Source organism: Anguilla anguilla, chromosome 1 (genome assembly GCF_013347855.1).
Source record: "Anguilla anguilla isolate fAngAng1 chromosome 1, fAngAng1.pri, whole genome shotgun sequence".
In the NCBI taxonomy this organism is placed as follows: domain Eukaryota; kingdom Metazoa; phylum Chordata; class Actinopteri; order Anguilliformes; family Anguillidae; genus Anguilla; species Anguilla anguilla.
In genome coordinates, this window is record NC_049201.1 from 16,468,710 (window position 1) to 16,486,548 (window position 17,839).

The 17,839-nt window shown below is 41.2% G+C and overlaps 1 protein-coding gene across 9 annotated transcripts in view; it reads left to right on the plus strand.

Moving 5' to 3' along the window:
* LOC118231934 (coiled-coil domain-containing protein 9B) overlaps nt 1–12,659 on the plus strand; it is a 51,965-nt gene extending 39,306 nt beyond the window's left edge. For 8 of the 9 annotated variants that reach the window (XM_035426361.1, XM_035426378.1, XM_035426389.1 and 5 more), the window contains 8 exons: nt 1,819–2,003; nt 5,222–5,271; nt 6,212–6,262; nt 7,645–7,741; nt 9,116–9,149; nt 9,472–10,237; nt 10,308–10,414; nt 10,934–12,659. In XM_035426361.1, coding sequence (XP_035282252.1) covers nt 1,819–2,003; nt 5,222–5,271; nt 6,212–6,262; nt 7,645–7,741; nt 9,116–9,149; nt 9,472–10,237; nt 10,308–10,414; nt 10,934–10,960 — 1,317 coding nt within the window. In that variant the 3' untranslated portion in view covers nt 10,961–12,659. The remainder of the gene's footprint in view (nt 1–1,818; nt 2,004–5,221; nt 5,272–6,211; nt 6,263–7,644; nt 7,742–9,115; nt 9,150–9,471; nt 10,238–10,307; nt 10,415–10,933) is intronic. The other variant, XM_035426342.1, reaches the window with a different exon arrangement.
* The last annotated feature ends 5,180 nt before the right edge of the window (nt 12,660–17,839 follow it).

The window sequence follows — 17,839 nt, forward strand, 5'->3', positions numbered from 1 at the left end:
TCCTGGCTGGCCCTCCTGTGCCTCTTTGCTGTGCCGGAGGAGCCCCACGTTGGGCGCCACTGTGGCAAACACGCCTGCCACAGGCCACCGAAGTGGCTTTCTTTGGGGCCCTCCAGCACAGAGACACAGGGAGAAGATGTTAAAACAGTCCACATTTATTCCACGAGGGTTTGGCAAGATGGTATAGCCAAATGAGCAGATGTTAAACCCTGTCATGACAGAGAGCTCCCTGGTGTGGGTGGGGATGGCAGATTTAACCTGTGCGCAGTGATTACCTCACTACGCACAGGTGCAGCCACTCCTGTTCCTGGGTCCAATTAGCCTGGCCAATTATCTAATTCTTCACCAATTATCCAATTGGCCAGGTCTAATTAGCTTGACCCAGGGCAGGTGTGGCTGCTTAAACCAGCCATCCCCACACCACAGATATGCATATAAATCAGCTTGTCATTCCAAATCATTGTCAGGGAGAATGGTGAAGTCAAACCGCAAAACAAAGAGAAGCTTCATGGAGTGTGAAATTGAGATGCCCGTTACAGAGGTAGGGACCAGACGGGCTATATTGTTTGGTGAAAATAGTTCTGGCAGAGCCAATAAAAGGAAATTTGGGGAGTGGCAGCACACTGCAGCAGCCAGACCTTTCTCGCAGATTAAAAAGCAGCGGTTGGATACTGAAGTATTGAAGTGGATGCAAAGGTGGCGTCCTCAAGCTGAAACAGAAAGGGCCGTTGTGGGTTCAGGCTTGCTTTCCAACCAAGCAGTAACGCACCCGATTCTACTAATCAACCATTAGAGTCTTTGCTAAGCATCTTGATCAGTAGAATCAGGTGTGTAGCTGCTTGGTTGGAACGAAAGCCTGCACCCACACCGTCCCTTTCTGGGTACGATAGAGGAATCCTGGTGTTAGCTGAAACTCTGAATGTAACACATGGGAGCTGTCACCCGCAAGATAATTATTTTGCGGACAGTGTATGTAGTTGCATAAATGTGGACTTTCAGACTATTTATAAATTAGGTCCAGGGGACAAAGGTTTCAGCAAATGCTGCACATTATGCACAAAGCTGTACATGTAGTTCAAAAGGTGTAGTAAAATATTTATCTTCTAGAGTGGGCTATGTGTATGTGAATAAGACTAAGTAACTGTAAGCAAAGTTGCTTTTCTGGCTATTGTTCTGCATGCAAGCTTAATGCTGCTTGTCTCATTTGAGCTCTTGGCCCGTCTGCAGTTGTGTCAGAGGTCGACTAACCTACTGTTGTCCTGGAAGTGGAAAGTGTCCTGTTTGCCTCTGGGATAGCTGATCGACATCTGAGGTGGCTCAGAGTAAACCTGTCGATTCCAGTGTGATTCCTATATCTCAAGACAGTCCCTGTATTCTTTGTAGCATTGAGAATGTCATTTGTAGTCACATACAGTTTAAAGAGCACTAACAGAAGTTAAAACACCTCAGGCCTCTGTGTTTTTCCATCTGTGGCCCAGTCATCACGCTCAGTTACTGCACTTGGGTCCCATCAAATCCACATGGTAAATAGGACAATAATATACCTGGGACTGAATTGCTGTTAACAATACATTTTCATAGCCTTTTTATGGTTATTGTTTTTATTCATAGTTCTTTTCTAGTTCTTGGGGAAGATTGATGAAAAATTCTCCCCTGTTTGTAGTATCTGTATGTCTGCCTTTGATACATCCCTGTCTGCTTCTCTCTATACTTGCGCTGAGCATCACTGTTTTTCCAAGCAGCATGTCAGAATTTGCCCAGCTCCTGTAGGACGGTGTCTGTAGTGCGGCCTTAGTGTCGTCCCCCGTGTCTTCCCAGGACGTGGAGGGGCCCGTCCCGCAGGGCCACACTGACCTCATCGTCCCCACGTCCAGGGAGGAGCAGCTGGAGTACCTGCGCTGGAAGAAGGAGCGCGAGCAGATCGACCGCGAGCGCGTCGCTCGCCACAAAAACGCCAAGGGCCAGTGGAGGAGAGCGTGGGACATGGACAAATCAGAGAATATGTAAGCTGCCATTTTGTTTTTTTTTTCCCTCACCTACCTGTTGTTGGCCAGTTTGTAGTGTATATTGACCCGGAATGCATTCTAGATTTTGCATGTTTGGCTGTTCTGTTTGGATTGTTCATGTTTGTGATAAAATTTTATTTTTTTTTGTCATAATTTACATTCAAAATTAGTTCTTATTTAAATAAAACAAGTCTTTTTTGCATGCTCGCTCTGTTGTCCTGGTTTGTCATTTCACATAAGCAGGCTGTTTGAGCATTGGCCGTTACTGCCAGGCAGTTTGTTTATACTTGCCGCTGGTAATAATATACGTACGCTGAAAGCAGAATGGACGGTCACAGCGGTCTCAGTGGGGCGGTCGTTTATTTCTTTGTTGAGGAGAGAGATGCAAAATCCAGCTGTTGCTGTCTCCAGTCAGTGAGGGGCTTGAGGTAGTCTCTACTATGTTTGGATAAAGTCAGGAGTCTCGGCTAACATATCCCGAGCAGACCACTCCGTTCTTCTTAGATAAAGTGCGAAAAACATTTCCCCTTTTTTTCTCTCAGTCTGGACCACCCAATCCTATTCATTATCAGTGCTCATTGCTGCATCCTCCGCTATTGATTCAGGAAATCACAGACAAAAATGTGCTCTGCTTCGAAGTATGCTCTGTCAGATGCTGCTTCTTATCACACTGTAGTCTATAAGTCGGGCTCTCACAGACACGAGGTGGAGGAAGACAATTTGTGTGCAGCTGAACAGCTGATTGACCTATGGGATCGCTAGTGTGTGTTTGAGATGCTGTCATCTTAGCCGACTGAACCCCCTCTCTCCGCTAAGCAACACTAGCGCCAGTTTTGCATCACCTTGCGAGGCAGCAACCACAGTCAACATTGGTATGGTTCAGATTCAGCGCTAGCTTGTGTGGCCCATCCATGCAGTAGAACAGTGCATTAACAGGATCAGCCACCCAGCAGCCCTGAGAATTGTTGTGTTTGAAATGGGGTTAGAAATATTAATATTCATGTCAAAGTGTCCTCAATTTTATTATGTCAAAATTGTTCTGGTATTGGAGCTTTTCCAGTATGTCGGTAATCGCCATCGTTCATTCTGTGACTGTGAGAAGGAAGACTTGATGAAAATGTTTCATTTTTGTTGGAGGTTTTTTCCTAGTTAATGGCAAATGTAATTTGCTTGGGTACACCTGCATGACCGTGCACTAGAAAGTAATGGCAGTATGTGTGATGGAGCACAGCCTCTCTGGCTTCTGCCTAACCCGCGCCATTAATAACACAAGTGCACATTTGCAATAATGTGTTTTTTTAATATGGGTGCACATCTAGCTGGCCAATTTACCTGGAGTATTTTGTGCTGGCTCTCGATAGCTGAAATGTGTAATACATAAATTAGAAATACAGGATTTATCCATGCTGTTTGTACATCAGTGCCAATGTGGAAAAAAGTATGCTATTTTACACGTTAGATTACTTGAAGAATAATTAGAATTTATGATTACACTTCAAGAATGCTGAAGTTTTTCACTCTTCACGTGAGTGATTGAATGAATCATGCCTTATTTTCAGCTAATTGAAAGACAATATGTTGGTGTGTATAGTTAAATGCAAAAGTATTGGGACAGTGACACAAATTACATTGTTTTGGCTCTGTATTCCATCACATTGGATTTGAAATAAAACAATGAATGTGAGGTTAAAAGGCTGTCTGATGGTATTTGCATCCATGTAAGAATCATGTCACTCGTTAGTTGACAGTAGAGAAGCTTTAGTGTAATGGCTGAATTGAGTGCATTGCATTTAAAATTTAAACAAATAATGAATTGAAGAATAGCCAAGACAGATTTACTTGCAAAACCTGGTGATGCAAAGTAGCCCAAAACTTAAACACTTCCTTAAAAGGCAAGGTTTTATGTAGTCAATTTAAATAAAAAAAACAACAACCTCTATGGGTTATTTGTAAATGTGATGTGATTTGTCTGCCTTTGTCATGTCTAAATTTGATTAAATCATAAGGAATTGCTGACACTGACTTAGTGATGGATCTTCTGTGAAACGGATCGTATTGAGAGGACTTAGGCTGGACTTTGTCAGCATCTGGGGTGTTTCCAGGTGCTGTCTCCTGTCTTCTGCAGATCGTTTCCATTTTGTCTAGAGCTAACGTACACAAGACCGTGACGCCCCAGCACGGTCTCCACGCAGCTTCTGAAACTCTTGCCTGATTTCAAAGGTTTTACGAGGAGGAGACGAAGCAGTTTCTCGCCTGTGAACATGACGATGGCATTGCTTTGCGCCTGATTTAAGATGCGACTTCGGTGGAAGACATGTTTACAGCAAAGCGAGCGCGCTTCATTTATTTGACCTCAATGGAAGTAACAATCTACGTAATGGGAACTGATAGAATTACAGCCTCATAAATTGTCCCATTTTCCCTATGCTTGCTGATGCCCTCAATCCTGGGCATATGTCACTTTTCTAATTTGGTGGTATAATTTGTAGCAGTGACCTCCCTGACCAAAGTGGTTTAACATGGAGAGCCATGTGAAGCAGGCTGTATCATTTCTGTTTCTGTCCAGGGTACGTTACTGTCAAGTGCAGGCCAGGGAAGGGGGTACATTTCTTTTGTAAACCGCTAGCTTATAACCTAAAATATCATCAAATTATGATGTTTTTTATGTACTGTGTTACTGAAGTAGCACTGCAGTTCTTAGCAAAAACAGCTGTCTGAATGTTCTTGGTCTCCTATTCTGCTTCTGTCGTTTTTACATTATGTTTAGGTACGGTAACAGCCGACAGAGCATTCATTTAATATCCGCCTGCCCATGTCTTTAAAAACATTAGCATTTTAATTTCTCTGAACAGGCCGACACTTGGATACACTGGTCATAAACTGGAGCCATTAGAAGCAAGTGATGCAAAGGAAGAGGGGCTATTTTTAGTGCAGATTGGAATGCCTTGCCTTATTTGGAAAGGTTTAATGATGCGCCTGAGACTGAATAGAATAATATATCCCACTGTTTCAGGAAGCAAACATCCTCCTCCAGCGAGGGCCGAGGAGGCATCCAGATCAGAGCCGGGGTTACAGTTTGTATATGTTTGCGCTTGATGACACAGGCACTTGCATATTAAAAACAGTCCTGCGCATTCATCCGGTTTGGAAATATTCCAGACGTTAGCGGGGGGGGGGGGGGAATTATTCCCTGTAATTAGATTGTCTCTTTGCAGGTTTCGTGACAGATTTCACGGAGAAAGTGAACGAGGGAACAAAACGAGAGGTGAGAATTATCATGATCGAAAATGAGTAAACCCACCCAGTACTTTCCAACAGCTTACTTCCTGTGCAGCGCTATACCCACGCACACTTACATTGCCCAGGGGAATCTGCATGGGTGAAAATGAGTTTAATTTCCTACCACATCTGTCAAGTGTTCATGTTAGTTCCCCATATGTAGAGCCTCAAGTTGTACGGTGTAGGAACACACTAGAGATCTGTTGGTGACTGGTAGAAAGCTACAGGAACAACAGTTTCTGAGAGAAGTAAAGTCTGAAGGGGAAAAAACAATAAAAGGAAACCACTTAAGTTACCTGAAAGTTAATGTTTTCCCAAAATCACAGATGCCTGTTTGGCATTAGCATGAGCTATTATATTAATTAAATCTGAAAGCTGTTAATACACTCCGCATGCAGCGCAAGAGAATCGACCAAAGAAATATAAATGTAAAATCAGAAAAATACACAGTGAATACAAAACTGGAAAATATCAGTAAAGCCCTACATTTGTTTTGACTTCACTGAATATTCTTGTGGACAGCTTTCCCCAGCGATCCTCTTTCCTTTGTGAAAGTGATTGAGTTCTCCTCTGCCATTGATGTTTACTGGAGGAGACAGGACCAAGGGAACAGAATAAGACCAGACGCTGCCAGACTTGGCTGTGTAGTGCTGTCAGGCTTGCATATACTGTACATCACACACAGTCTGTGAAGGTGCCCCTATTCAAGCCAGTTAATCTCCCAGTATATCTTCAACACCACTGTTCCAAACCGTCCTCTTATTCACTACATAAACAGACATAAACTTATTATGGTTAGAAACCATGAAGGGTTTATGCATAAAAGGCTGCTACTATAATTGTCTTTGTCTCGCAGAGCTATAGTTTGGATTAAAATTTCCATGGAAGTTAAATATACCACAGACCCTGTTGTTTTATTTTCTCAGGGGGAAGGAATGCTAGAAGAGGTCAGTCAAGAGCCACAGGGGAATCGCAGGGTAAATATCACTCAAGTGTTTTACTTTATGTATTATGTACTGTACAATGCTGTGAAGAAGTATTTGCCCCTTTTGGAGTTCCTCTATTATTGCATATTTGTCACACTGAATGGTTTCAGATCTTTGGACAATAATTTTAGACTAAGGGAAACTGAGCAAACGCAAGACACTTTTAAATTATTTAATTTATTTAATGAAAAAAGTTTTCAATCATAAGGAGAATGTCTGGTCATCTGACTGTGAGCTGAAGCGCAATTGGGTTATGTCTGAATGCCTGAAAGAAACAAAATTAAAGTTTTGGAGTGGCCTAATCAAAGTCCTGACTTGAACCCAACAGATTCTGTGACAGGACCTGAAACAAACAGTTCAGGCTCGTGAACCTGCCAGTTTGTCTGAATTAAAGCAGTTCTGCAAAAAAGTGTGGGCTAAAATTCCTCCACAGCGAGTTGAAAGTCTGATTTCAAATTATAGGAAGCATTAAATTGCAGTTTTTGCTGAAAAAGGTGGTGCAAAGGTTAAGTACTTCACCCACTTTCTTTACAAGGGTGATATTATCACTTTTTTCATTAAATAAGTGAAATAATAATTTAATTATATGTTCTGTGTTTACTCAGGTTCCCTTTGTCTAATATTACATTTTGTTTAAAGATCTGAAACCATTCGGTGTGAAAAATATGCAATAAAAAAGAAAATCAGGAAGGAGGCGAACACTTTTTCACTCACTGTATGAAGTGAAGAGGTTGATTTTTATATCCCAATGAAAAGCTGAAAAACCGCTGATTCAGCTGAAATAATGGTAAATGGACTGCATTTATATAGCGCTTTTATCCAAAGCGCTTTACAATTGATGCCTCTCATTCGCCAGAGCAGTTAGGGGTTAGGTGTCTTGCTCAAGGACACTTCGACACGCCCAGGGCGGGGTTTGAACCGGCAACCCTCCGACTGCCAGACAATCGGTCTTACCTCCTGAGCTATGTCGCCCCATAATTCAGTGACTACTTGGATTTTGGGCCTTGCCAATATACTAATATACTATAATGTAATGAAGTTATATTTTCAGCTTCAGTTCCTCCAAATGCGTGTATATGATCATGATTTTGTGTTTTAGAAAAAGCACAACAATATTGCATACCGTGTCATTTATTGGAGACAGATGTGTTCTAAGTGAAATGTTGTTTTGGCATTTTCTTGTGGTTCCATTGGGGCGTTCAACAGAATTGCGCTTTTGCCGAAGGCTATGCTACTGAATTAGCATCTTTATTATCGTGACTCGAAAATCTTGATAATGTCATCTTCTGCCTAAAGGGCATATAATAGTGAGAGTTTGAAATGGATGACAGCCAAAATATTTTAGACTCAAAAGGTGTTTCTCGCTCTGCCAGGTCATCCGTACCGGAACCGGGACGAGGGTGGCAAAAACCTGCCGGCAGTCAGCAGCAAGGCCAAGGGCAAGGACCGCCTGACTGGCAGAGCAAGGAGGTGAGATGCACCTGTGCTGCCTCACTCCTCTCTCCAGAGGCCCCCGCCAGGGGCTAATGACATCACCGTAGAAAAGGGGTTGAGGTTTTGTTTTTGAGTGAAACATATATCATATTTGATTACATTCAATCTTATAGTAGGAAGTCTGTATACTGAAACAAATGCTAAATGCGGATTTTCTTCAATGATCTGCTAAATATCATATTTTGTTCAATAATCCTGCAATTTCACAAAACTTGACAGAAATTATTTTATGCGTTTTATTGTTAATGTAACGTATTGCATTGTAACAGGTATATTTTACTTACCAGTAAAACTTAGCAACTCTCAACATTTATTGGACTGCATCATGCAAGTGAAAATGTTTTTTTCTGGTTCTCATCTGTAAATTGAATAGAGTCTAATTGAATCATTTCTGTGTCGGTTAAGAACATCATTGAAAGGGTTAATCCTTGTGTCACGATTCCAGGTGCATGTTTGCTCTGAAGTGTTAAAAACAGGAACTATTCATAGTCTCTGAATCACCAGTCCCATCAGGGGGCTTTAGAGTGTAGCACAGGAGTCAGGTTCAGTTGTGCCTGCCCTCCTCCTGTTTCCAGTGTGCAGACACTTTCAGGATACTCACCGTCTCCATCGCAAAGGGCATACCGAAACATTTTCACGCTTTTTAACTTGATAAATAGTGAGGATAAGCCAGTTTTGATTTTATGGCACTGCCACAAATAATCTGGGAGAAATATGATGTTATGAACTTTTTCCTCCGGCAATTACGGAGTATACCAGTATAAAATGGCTCATTTGTCTCCTCACACCACCTTTTGAATGCTTTCATCTTCTCTCAGTGGTGCTTGTGTAAATGGAGCCTGCGGTTTCTCCTCGGCGAAGATGTACAGTAGATGACATGGGGGAGAGCACTCAGGATGTATCGGTGTGGGTGATCACTTTATGCCAGTGGTTAGATGGACCACAGAACCTACTGGAAGTGGCTGTGGGTGCAGACCAGCAGCCAGAGTGTGAAGGCTTTAGTAGATGTAGACTTAACTGTTGAGCACCATCACACATAATAAGTGCCGATAATTATTCCACAGTGTGCTTATTATTATTATTGTTTGTATTATTTAAAAGTCATTGATTGCTTTTAAATCTTGAGCTATTAGAAATTCAAAATGAGGCCAAACATTTTGCCATATTCTTGAGTCCATTTCCCTTAAGGTAGTCAAAGCTTTGAATGAATTTTTTTGGAAATCTTGCTTCAAAGCCCACAGTACTGAATCTTTCATCGACTGATGAGTTTATCGATTTATTGATTGACATAAATGACTTGACATAAATAAAGTACCTTGTCAGTTCATTTTAGCTGTTTGTGAATTTCAGATGGGACGCTAAGGAGGAAGAAGACCACTTACAGGTCAGTCATTGATCTACTGGCTGGGTTTAGCTTCATGCATATTTGTTTCTAAGGTCAGTAAATATTGTCAAAGCATCATACCAGTGTGTGTCATTCAGGCTCACACATTGTTATATATTTTTGTGAATCTGTGACAAGAACATTGTGAGACATTGGTGAGAAAGGAACCCCATTTTCTATGGGAAATTTAACATGAATAAAGTTCTGATGATTTAGGTTCTGCAGTGTGACTGTCTTTGATTGAGGTGAAAATAAACAAACAAACATCTGTGAAAACTGAATGGATATTAAGCACTATGCTTTTACATTAATGTTCCTCTAGACTATGGAGACCAGCCTTGAAGAATTCTTGGAGGAACTGGATGCCTTTATTGGACCGGAGGTGGACCTGAGCCCCAAGCCTATGGTGGAAAGCAGAGAAGACGACGTTGGAAAGGGCTTCCCGCCGGGCGCAGTGGGTGCTGACGAAGCGGGCGGTGACGAGGCTGTCAGTGGAGATGACCCTGAGCGAGGCGGAGTCCCCACCTCAGAGTCTGACCTCGACCAGCGTGATGGAGACGCTGCCGCGGACGCAGCCTCTGGGAATCCGGCTGCCAGCCAGGGAGAAAGGGCTCCGAAACCCCGCAGAGCTCCTGAAAAAAAGGTCCGTTTCTCTGAGGAGACCATCAAGGAGACCAAAGGAGCTGAAGAGGGAGCTCCAGGCCCCATTCCCTCTGAGGCTGAGGTGACGGGGGCCATTAAAGGAAGCTCACGCGGTCCCGAGTCCCTCCTGGCAGTGGTAGACGAGGCCGAGCAGACCCTGGGGTCAGGCCTGAGGGGCCCCGAGGGTGATGGCGTTCAGAAGCGGGACCAGGAGGCCTCTGACCTCCCCCACAGCAGTGCCCCTGTCCTGGTGGACGGTGACGCTGGTGGGCGAGGGCCAGAGGACACCTCCAAAACTGAAACATTGGAAAAGAAACACAGCGATACACAAGGTCTTACTCCCGAGCCAGAGACGGGTCAGAGAACCATGGATGGAAACTCGGCTGCTTTCCCAGAGGAGAGTGCTCACCAGCCTCTAAAACACTCTAAAAACACCAGAAGCCCAGGTACCTGTGCAGTTCTTTCATGACAACTTTATAATTTCACTTACCTAAAGAAAATTGTGACCGATATTAGCTTGTGGTTCTGTCCGTTCCTCAGAAGAGATGATCAACTCCAGCCTCTCTGTTATGAGCCTAGACTCTGGAACACCTCATCCTTATCATGAGACCAGTAACGCCAAGGTAAGGAATATAGGGGCAGTCGGAGGTAGAATCTAACTTATCCATTTTCATTTTGTACGGAGGGCATTGTAGGGGCAGCATCTTTGGAGGCAAATACTTGTAAGCTAAAATTTCAACTGTACTTTCTCCTGGGGCTGGGGGGCCTGGTCCACAGCGAGGAGTTTGCTTGTCTGGTTGAGTTGCACAGTAAGTGATCCAGTGCACACTCCAGAGTTAAGGGTGAATTCCATTTTACAATTTACAATTCAGGAAATGTATTTAAATGTCCGTAATGTTTAGAGAACAATTTACAGTGAATGAATTGAATTTCTGTTCATTTCCTAAATTGACTGAATTGAAATGTAATTGACCCCAGTCCTGGAACTGTATTTATGCATTGGGGTAATATTAGTGCTGCATTACCAGATCCGAGTGAGGTTTGATTAATTAATTTGCGATGTCATTTTGATCTGTGTATTGTCTGTCATTGTTATCTACAATTACATGAATCCTCTTCTTGTTGTGCCTTTTGTCTTCCAGGTGAAAGAAAATGGGAAAATAGTTTAAATTTGAACATGGAGACGCTCATTACTGTACATTTACTTTTGTTCATTGCGGTTGAGGATGGAATGCAACTTAAACCAAAACAAGCTAAACAAAAAAGATAAATGTTCGTATTATGTAGTATGAGCTCTCCCTTGCTCTGTGTAACTTTTTTACAATATAAATCATGCTGTATGTAGGCACTGCATTGGGCATGGAGATAGTGTTGGTCACATAATTTCATCAACATGGTGGAATAATTCTATGAAACAATCCTGATTATAACAAATTGCAATTTGGAAACACACTGTGTAGTGGTTGATATTTTGCTTTTTTGCAGTTTGGGTTTGGCCAAACATTTAATACAAGCACTTTATTTTGTTATGTAGCTGAATCTAATTACAGTATTAATACTTAGTGTGTAATCAGCAAATCACTTGGATTTGCTGTTTTGTTGGAAGCCTTATTCAGTGTTCTTGAAAGAGATTCTGGCTATTTCAATGCAGACTTTTGTTACAATTTGTGCAACTAAACTAATTACAGAACTTGAATGAAGGGAACTGGTGATTTAAAAGGCACCTAGGTTTTTATGAGGGAAAAGCACAGAAAATGTTTAATTAGATATACAAAGCCAACCAATTTGTGTTTTCATGCCATTTGCATGGTCTTAAGTGTTAATTTGCTTCATTTCTGCAAATTGCCACTTTACCTGATGTTTGTATTCAGTTACGAATTGCATTTCAAATCACTGTACATGTAAATTGATTTATGCAATTTAAGGTAATCTCTGATAATTCTTCAGAGAATGGCCCTAGGTGCCTTTTGATTTGAAAATTCAATATTGAATGATTTACACTCTCAAACAGGGTGTTAATATCCCACACTACTACTTTTTGTGTGATTTTCAACACATTTTGTGTCAAAGTTGCTTATTTTGTGTTACAAATATAATATTTATGTGGGAGCCTTTTTAACACAGACTGTTGAAAGTAACCCAAAATGTGTTGTCCTTGACTAGACATGGAGGTGTGTTAAAAATGCATCTGTTTGAGAGTGTAGTTCCCCTGTTTTGGTAGGAAATATGCTGGTTCTTTGGTACTGAAACATTACACTTACAATACATGATTGTGAGGTACAGACAATGAAGCTATTAATTACTCCTGTGTTTGTATGCAAGCAATGCCTTTCCCTATAATTGTACTATGACTGACTGAATAGTTTAGTAGAGAACTGTGAGGTTAAGACATGTATTTATTTTCAATAGATCTATAACTCATGGTTGACTTTCTAAAAAACAACTGTAATTTTTGTTATAGATCCAATTAAAGTGTAGTTTATTATTTAAACTTCTAATTATAGATTTTTGAATTTGGATTCAGGTTAGTTATGTCAGAATGTAAATGAGCAATTTGCTTTGATCTTTATTTAGGGAAGCACTTTTGAAATTGTACTATTTGAAAAAATACTTGAGTGAAAAATATTGATTTTTGTTTGGCTATGCTATAAACTACTATTCACACTTTGATTATATATTACACCACCACTGCCATTTTCTTTGGCTGCAGTTGGACAGTAGAATGTCTTATTTGGCCCAATTTCAAGTGTTTGTTGTAAATATTCAAAATGGTTTAAACTTAGAACAAAATGGTTTGATATTTAATATTTGCAGTTAGCATATTTATTTTTTCAAATTACTTTTTTGCAGACTTTGAAGGAGCCTTAATATAAAAATGGGAAAAATATTTCTCAAGCACTTTTTTTCATTTAATATTTTCATATGCAATTTTACATATGTATGGAAGTTTGAAATGATGGACAGTGGGCCAGCCACATATGAGACACATTTTAATCTCCCTGCCACGCAAGGATGTTTGTTACAGCAACACCAGAATTCAGTTTTCATTAGAAGATACAATTAAATTACAATTACAATCAAATTGAAATGGAAAATAACACATGCAGTGGCATTTTGTTTACATGTTTAAAATAATAAGCACAGCAAAAAATAAACATGCTTTGAAAAGAAAAAAAAAAGTTTTTTTTATTCTTGTTTAAAACTAACTCTTTATCCAGCATTTCACAGTTACAAGCAACACTTGAAATGAATCCAGGGTCTTTTTATAATAGTGAATGGTCTCCTTTTGCCCTCTCCAGCAGAAGGTATTTCATCTTGCAATCATTCTCCAGTTCAGTGCCTGTAAACCTTGGTGGTAGCCACGGTCGAATGCTGTTTGTGTATCTTGCATATCAGAGGTAGAATTCTTGAGGAGGTAAACAGAGCATGTGTTAACCCCATGTCTAGGCCTTGGTAGTCATAGCACCCAGGTAATGGCCTTGCCTGCTGAAACTAATTGAGTTATAATGGCGCATATGGCTGCTCCCTTGGGTGACAACACATATCTTACTTTCTGGCCTTACAGTATGCCTTGACCCAAGCAGAATAGCTGATTGACCTTACGGGTGTGGACACTTATGTGCTTGATTTAAACCCAGAGAATGATGCTGAGAGTATTGTCACACATTCATACTGAAATACTTATATGTGGTGTGTACAAGTACAGTACAAAGCATCATTCACCCTTCAATAGAAAAACCTGTGGTGTATTGATGCGTTTAAAACGCAGGCTTCTTCAAAGAGATGCCCATCATCTCATTGTGCAGTATTAGATGCTGTCTGTACTCGTCTGATATTGTAAAATAGGCAGGAAATGCATTCTGTCCTCCTTGTACACGTGGTTTAAGATAGTGCTATCAGATTCTGAGACATGGATTGCCGTCTACTTGTGTCACTCAATTTATGTGTCTCTTTCACTTTCATGCACTTGCAGCTCAGATGCTATTTCTATCTTGAATTGATGTTAAATATTTAGAGGACAAACGCATGATTAAAAAAATGACTGTGTTTCTTTACCTTGTGGAGTCCTTGTTTAGAATGGCGAATGTTCAGCTGAAATGGAAAACATTACTCCCACAGGTCAGTGGCCTAAAAATGCTGGGTGAAAAGCATTTTTCTTTTGTTCCTCTAAATAAGAAGACAGTTTTGCATCTGATTAACATGACATACGGTGAGACAAACTCCTTTCAGAGCCTCATCTTGGACACCATGGCAACGCTATATCACATTTTGCATGGCTTCATCCCCCTGAGCAAGGCATGCAGGCACTCTGCCTTTGGGAAGGACCAGTAACGGTTGATGGGAGTGTCCTATCCTTTTAAAATCTCTCACCCTGCAGGATACAATTCACCTTGCAGACTTCTCAAACGATACCCTTTAACAGTGACATTAGAACAAAATAGTTATGTGGCTTGTCCCCAGTCCAGCTCTGTGAGATGCCAGCATTTGGGGCTTTTCTTGGACTAAGACCCAATTATAGTAATTTGTTTTATACTAAATGTCATTATTGATGTGTTTCATTGCATCAATTTTGGAAAATTTGAAGTAATGATAAGTTAATCGTGGGAATGCTGTGGTCTCCATGAAATATGGTTATGCTAATTCAGACCCATGACTCATGTCTCGCTTTGTAGAGACTCTAGAATGCAGTGCTTTGTGTGTTGTGTTCTTGATGCTTTCCTTAGGAGTTATAATGAAAGCAGGTGTCGGAACAGTCTTGCATTTAAGTGATCATTACATTAATACTGCTGAAATGCCACTTGTTAATTTAACAAAAGCATTTGAAACTGTAAATCTTACTTGTATCACTTTGGCATTCTGAAATATTTATGTATTTTACATTATATTTCTATAGCATTTTTTAAATTAAAATGTGTTCTTTCCTCATTGGGTCAATTGTGCTTTCTATTTGTGTGAAGGAAATGTATATTAATGGAAATATAGTAGCACATAAATATGCGTGTGCATACGTGTGTGCGTGTGGGAAAGGAAAATGAATATTGCCGATACAGTCAGTATTTTTGGTTTGTAAGCTACTGGATGGGCAGTTACCAAAAACTATTTTCTTCACAGAATGAATATCTCCTGCCTCTGGTTTGTATGAGGACAGGTGCATCCGTTTCACATGAGATTCTGTCCCTTCGTCACCTGTTGCACTGCACTGACGTCATTGCCGAAGTGCAAGGAACTGTTACTACAGCAACATTTTGATTTGGCTTCTTTTGTCTTCTCACTCTGAAGTCTTGAATCAGAACGAAGTCTGAGGGTGACTTTTTCTCCTCTGGCTCGCATTTCCCTCCATCTCTGTGAAGATTCAGCGCCATGTGGCGCCTTCCTCTTGCCAAATTTTTTTTTTTTTCAAATATAATTTTATTGCACTTTATCAACATGCAGCTCCTGAATTAAGAACACTTTACGCATTGCCAAAAGGATATTAGAAATGCCGCCAGGGATTCTAGTGTGATTATTTTGTTGAATGAAAGCGCTACAGTATCTCTGGAGCACTGATCCCCTGTAATGAGAGAGGCCTCCAGGGTGTTCAGCACCAGAAAACAATAGGTCAGGTCAAAATCATGACAGATCGTGCATTTTATCCTGAGCTGAGGTCATTGCTCTTGTCTGATATGACTTTACATGAAAAAATTATTTCTCAGGAAAATGGTCTAAAATGTTTTTCTTAACAAAGACTTAATGATAATTTTCAATACTTTCTATAGAAATGTGACATATTTCACTGCTTCCAGATCATGAGCAAAAACTAGAACACCGGGGACCAGTTGTTCTTGTATTTAGAAGGAAGGTGGTGTGGCGCTGTGTGGTGGAGAGTGTTTTAATTAAGAAGCCTGCTTGTGGGAGTTGACTTATTAATTCAGCATGAAGCTCTCTCACTGGGCCTCCTGTGCTGGAGCCTCCTGCCTCCCGCCAGAGCATCATACTTTTAATTATCTCTTACATAGCCTCTCTGAGACTGCCCTCTCTTACCCGCATTTTCTAACCAGGCGAGCTGCTGGTTTGGCTTTCTCCTCTAGGCCTGTGTCATCTGCTGCCTTGTTGGGTTTTCGGCGGGAGATATCCGTCCCGTGGAGAACTCTTCTGCCGCACACTTACGTCACATCAATTATACTGGCCCTCAGTCTCTCGGAAACAGACATCTCCCTCCAGATGGGATAGGGATTTTTTGGAAGGGCCATCTTGGTGCGTGCTTTATTATCTTGAATAATGGAGACTCAGCCAAAGCTGGGACTGGGGAGTCTCATCTGGAAGAGCCTCTGCTAGAGCGATGACCCATGAACACATCCTGGGGACCTGCTGGGCAGTAGACTTGACTCTTTCCCTGTCTCTTGACCCTACAAATGGAAGGAGAGCCACAGTAGGGGCTCCTATGTAGGTAAATACATTCTTAATAATTAATCTGCAGCCACCTACTTGCACACACAGAGGTAACAGCAAGCACTCTAGAGCTAATACTAATTCTCTTGCAGAAAAACAGTGGGTGTACCTTTAGAAACGGGTAACTGAGCTCAACCCTGAGACAAGGCTGAACCAAAAGAGGAGGATTATGTCACTTCTCACTGTGTAAAATTGTAATTCCTTTCGGAAGGGGCAAGGGGTCAGTGGTTGATCGTATCTGTCAGCTAAAGATGTAGTACGGTTTGCAAAGATGGAAATTTGCACCTGAAGACATGCTGCCATTGTGACGCACGGCCCATCCAATCACATTATCACATTTCACTCCTGACTGTAGGAATGTCATCCAGGACAGGAAAAGAGGTCTCTCTTATCTCAACACGTCAGTTGATTCCTCATGCTCTACTTAACTCCTTTATCCCTGCATTGTGGCTGCTCCTGGCTACCGTGACATCTTTACTGCTTTTTTTAAATGTATCCACAGTTGGGTAGATTCCAAGCAATTGTGCTGAGTAGGGTTTGAATGGAAACAAAGTGCCTATAACCAATGCTCAATAGGTGGTAATTTTGTCAGGCCACTGAAACAAACTCCTGCAGCATTAATCATGGAGAGCGTGAATGTTCAAATGTAATCATCAAATATCTAAGGATGGGGTTTTGACTTAGGTAATTAGATAATTAGAAGAGCAATCTGAATACTGTAAAACAAAATATATCTGATTCACAGCTATTTTAGCAGGGTTAAATGATAGAAGCAAAGGTATGGCCATCCAAATCCAATAATTTCAAAATCACGCGGGTGGTTCTGTGGCCTCAAATGTCAGTAAACAGTATCTCAGTCATTGTGAGTTGCTTTTCCCAGTGTGATACAGTGATTTTGATTAGTCAGTCACGTCCTGGCTCTCTCTACAGTTATTAGTGGATTGACTATAGTCGATGAGCAGGAAGGAAATCACTGACTCCAGTCTGGCCTCCTGCCAAGTGAAGGGTCAGTGTTGACACCTGAACTAAAGCTGGCCTCCTTCCCACCATTCCTGGCCAGGCTGGAGAGGGAATATTAGACAGCTTGTCAAATCACCTTGGCAATGTAGTCATGGAAGAGGTTTCATGAACCCTATAAAGGGGGTATTTATTTTTAAACTGTCATTTTTTAAACATTAATGCATTCTATCAAATCAGAAGTCCTCTATCCTCTGCCAGAAGCAATGATTGGTCCACAGTGAACATGTTATCCTCCCTAATTTGGCTTTCTTGAACCCTCACTGTTTCTTTGTTATTTGTTGTGGTCAGTTTGAACTGGTCTGCTCTCTGAACCCTGCTGGCCCTTTCCTGGCTGTGTGAGATGTTGTACAAGCACCAGTGTCACTGTGCACCAGGCTCTATTGATCTGAGCTTTGTTGTTGAGGCTCACTTCTCAGCATGTCCTCCTCTATGTTTTATTGGACACAACAGAACAGCCTCGTGCTATCATTCATATTTATCAGTGCCAGCACATTTATTCAGATAAGGTTCTGCCCTTTAAATGTATTTGTTTCATAAGGCTGACAGAACTCACTGAAGGTTTTGACTGTTGAAAATGGCACATCACCGTGCTCTGTTTT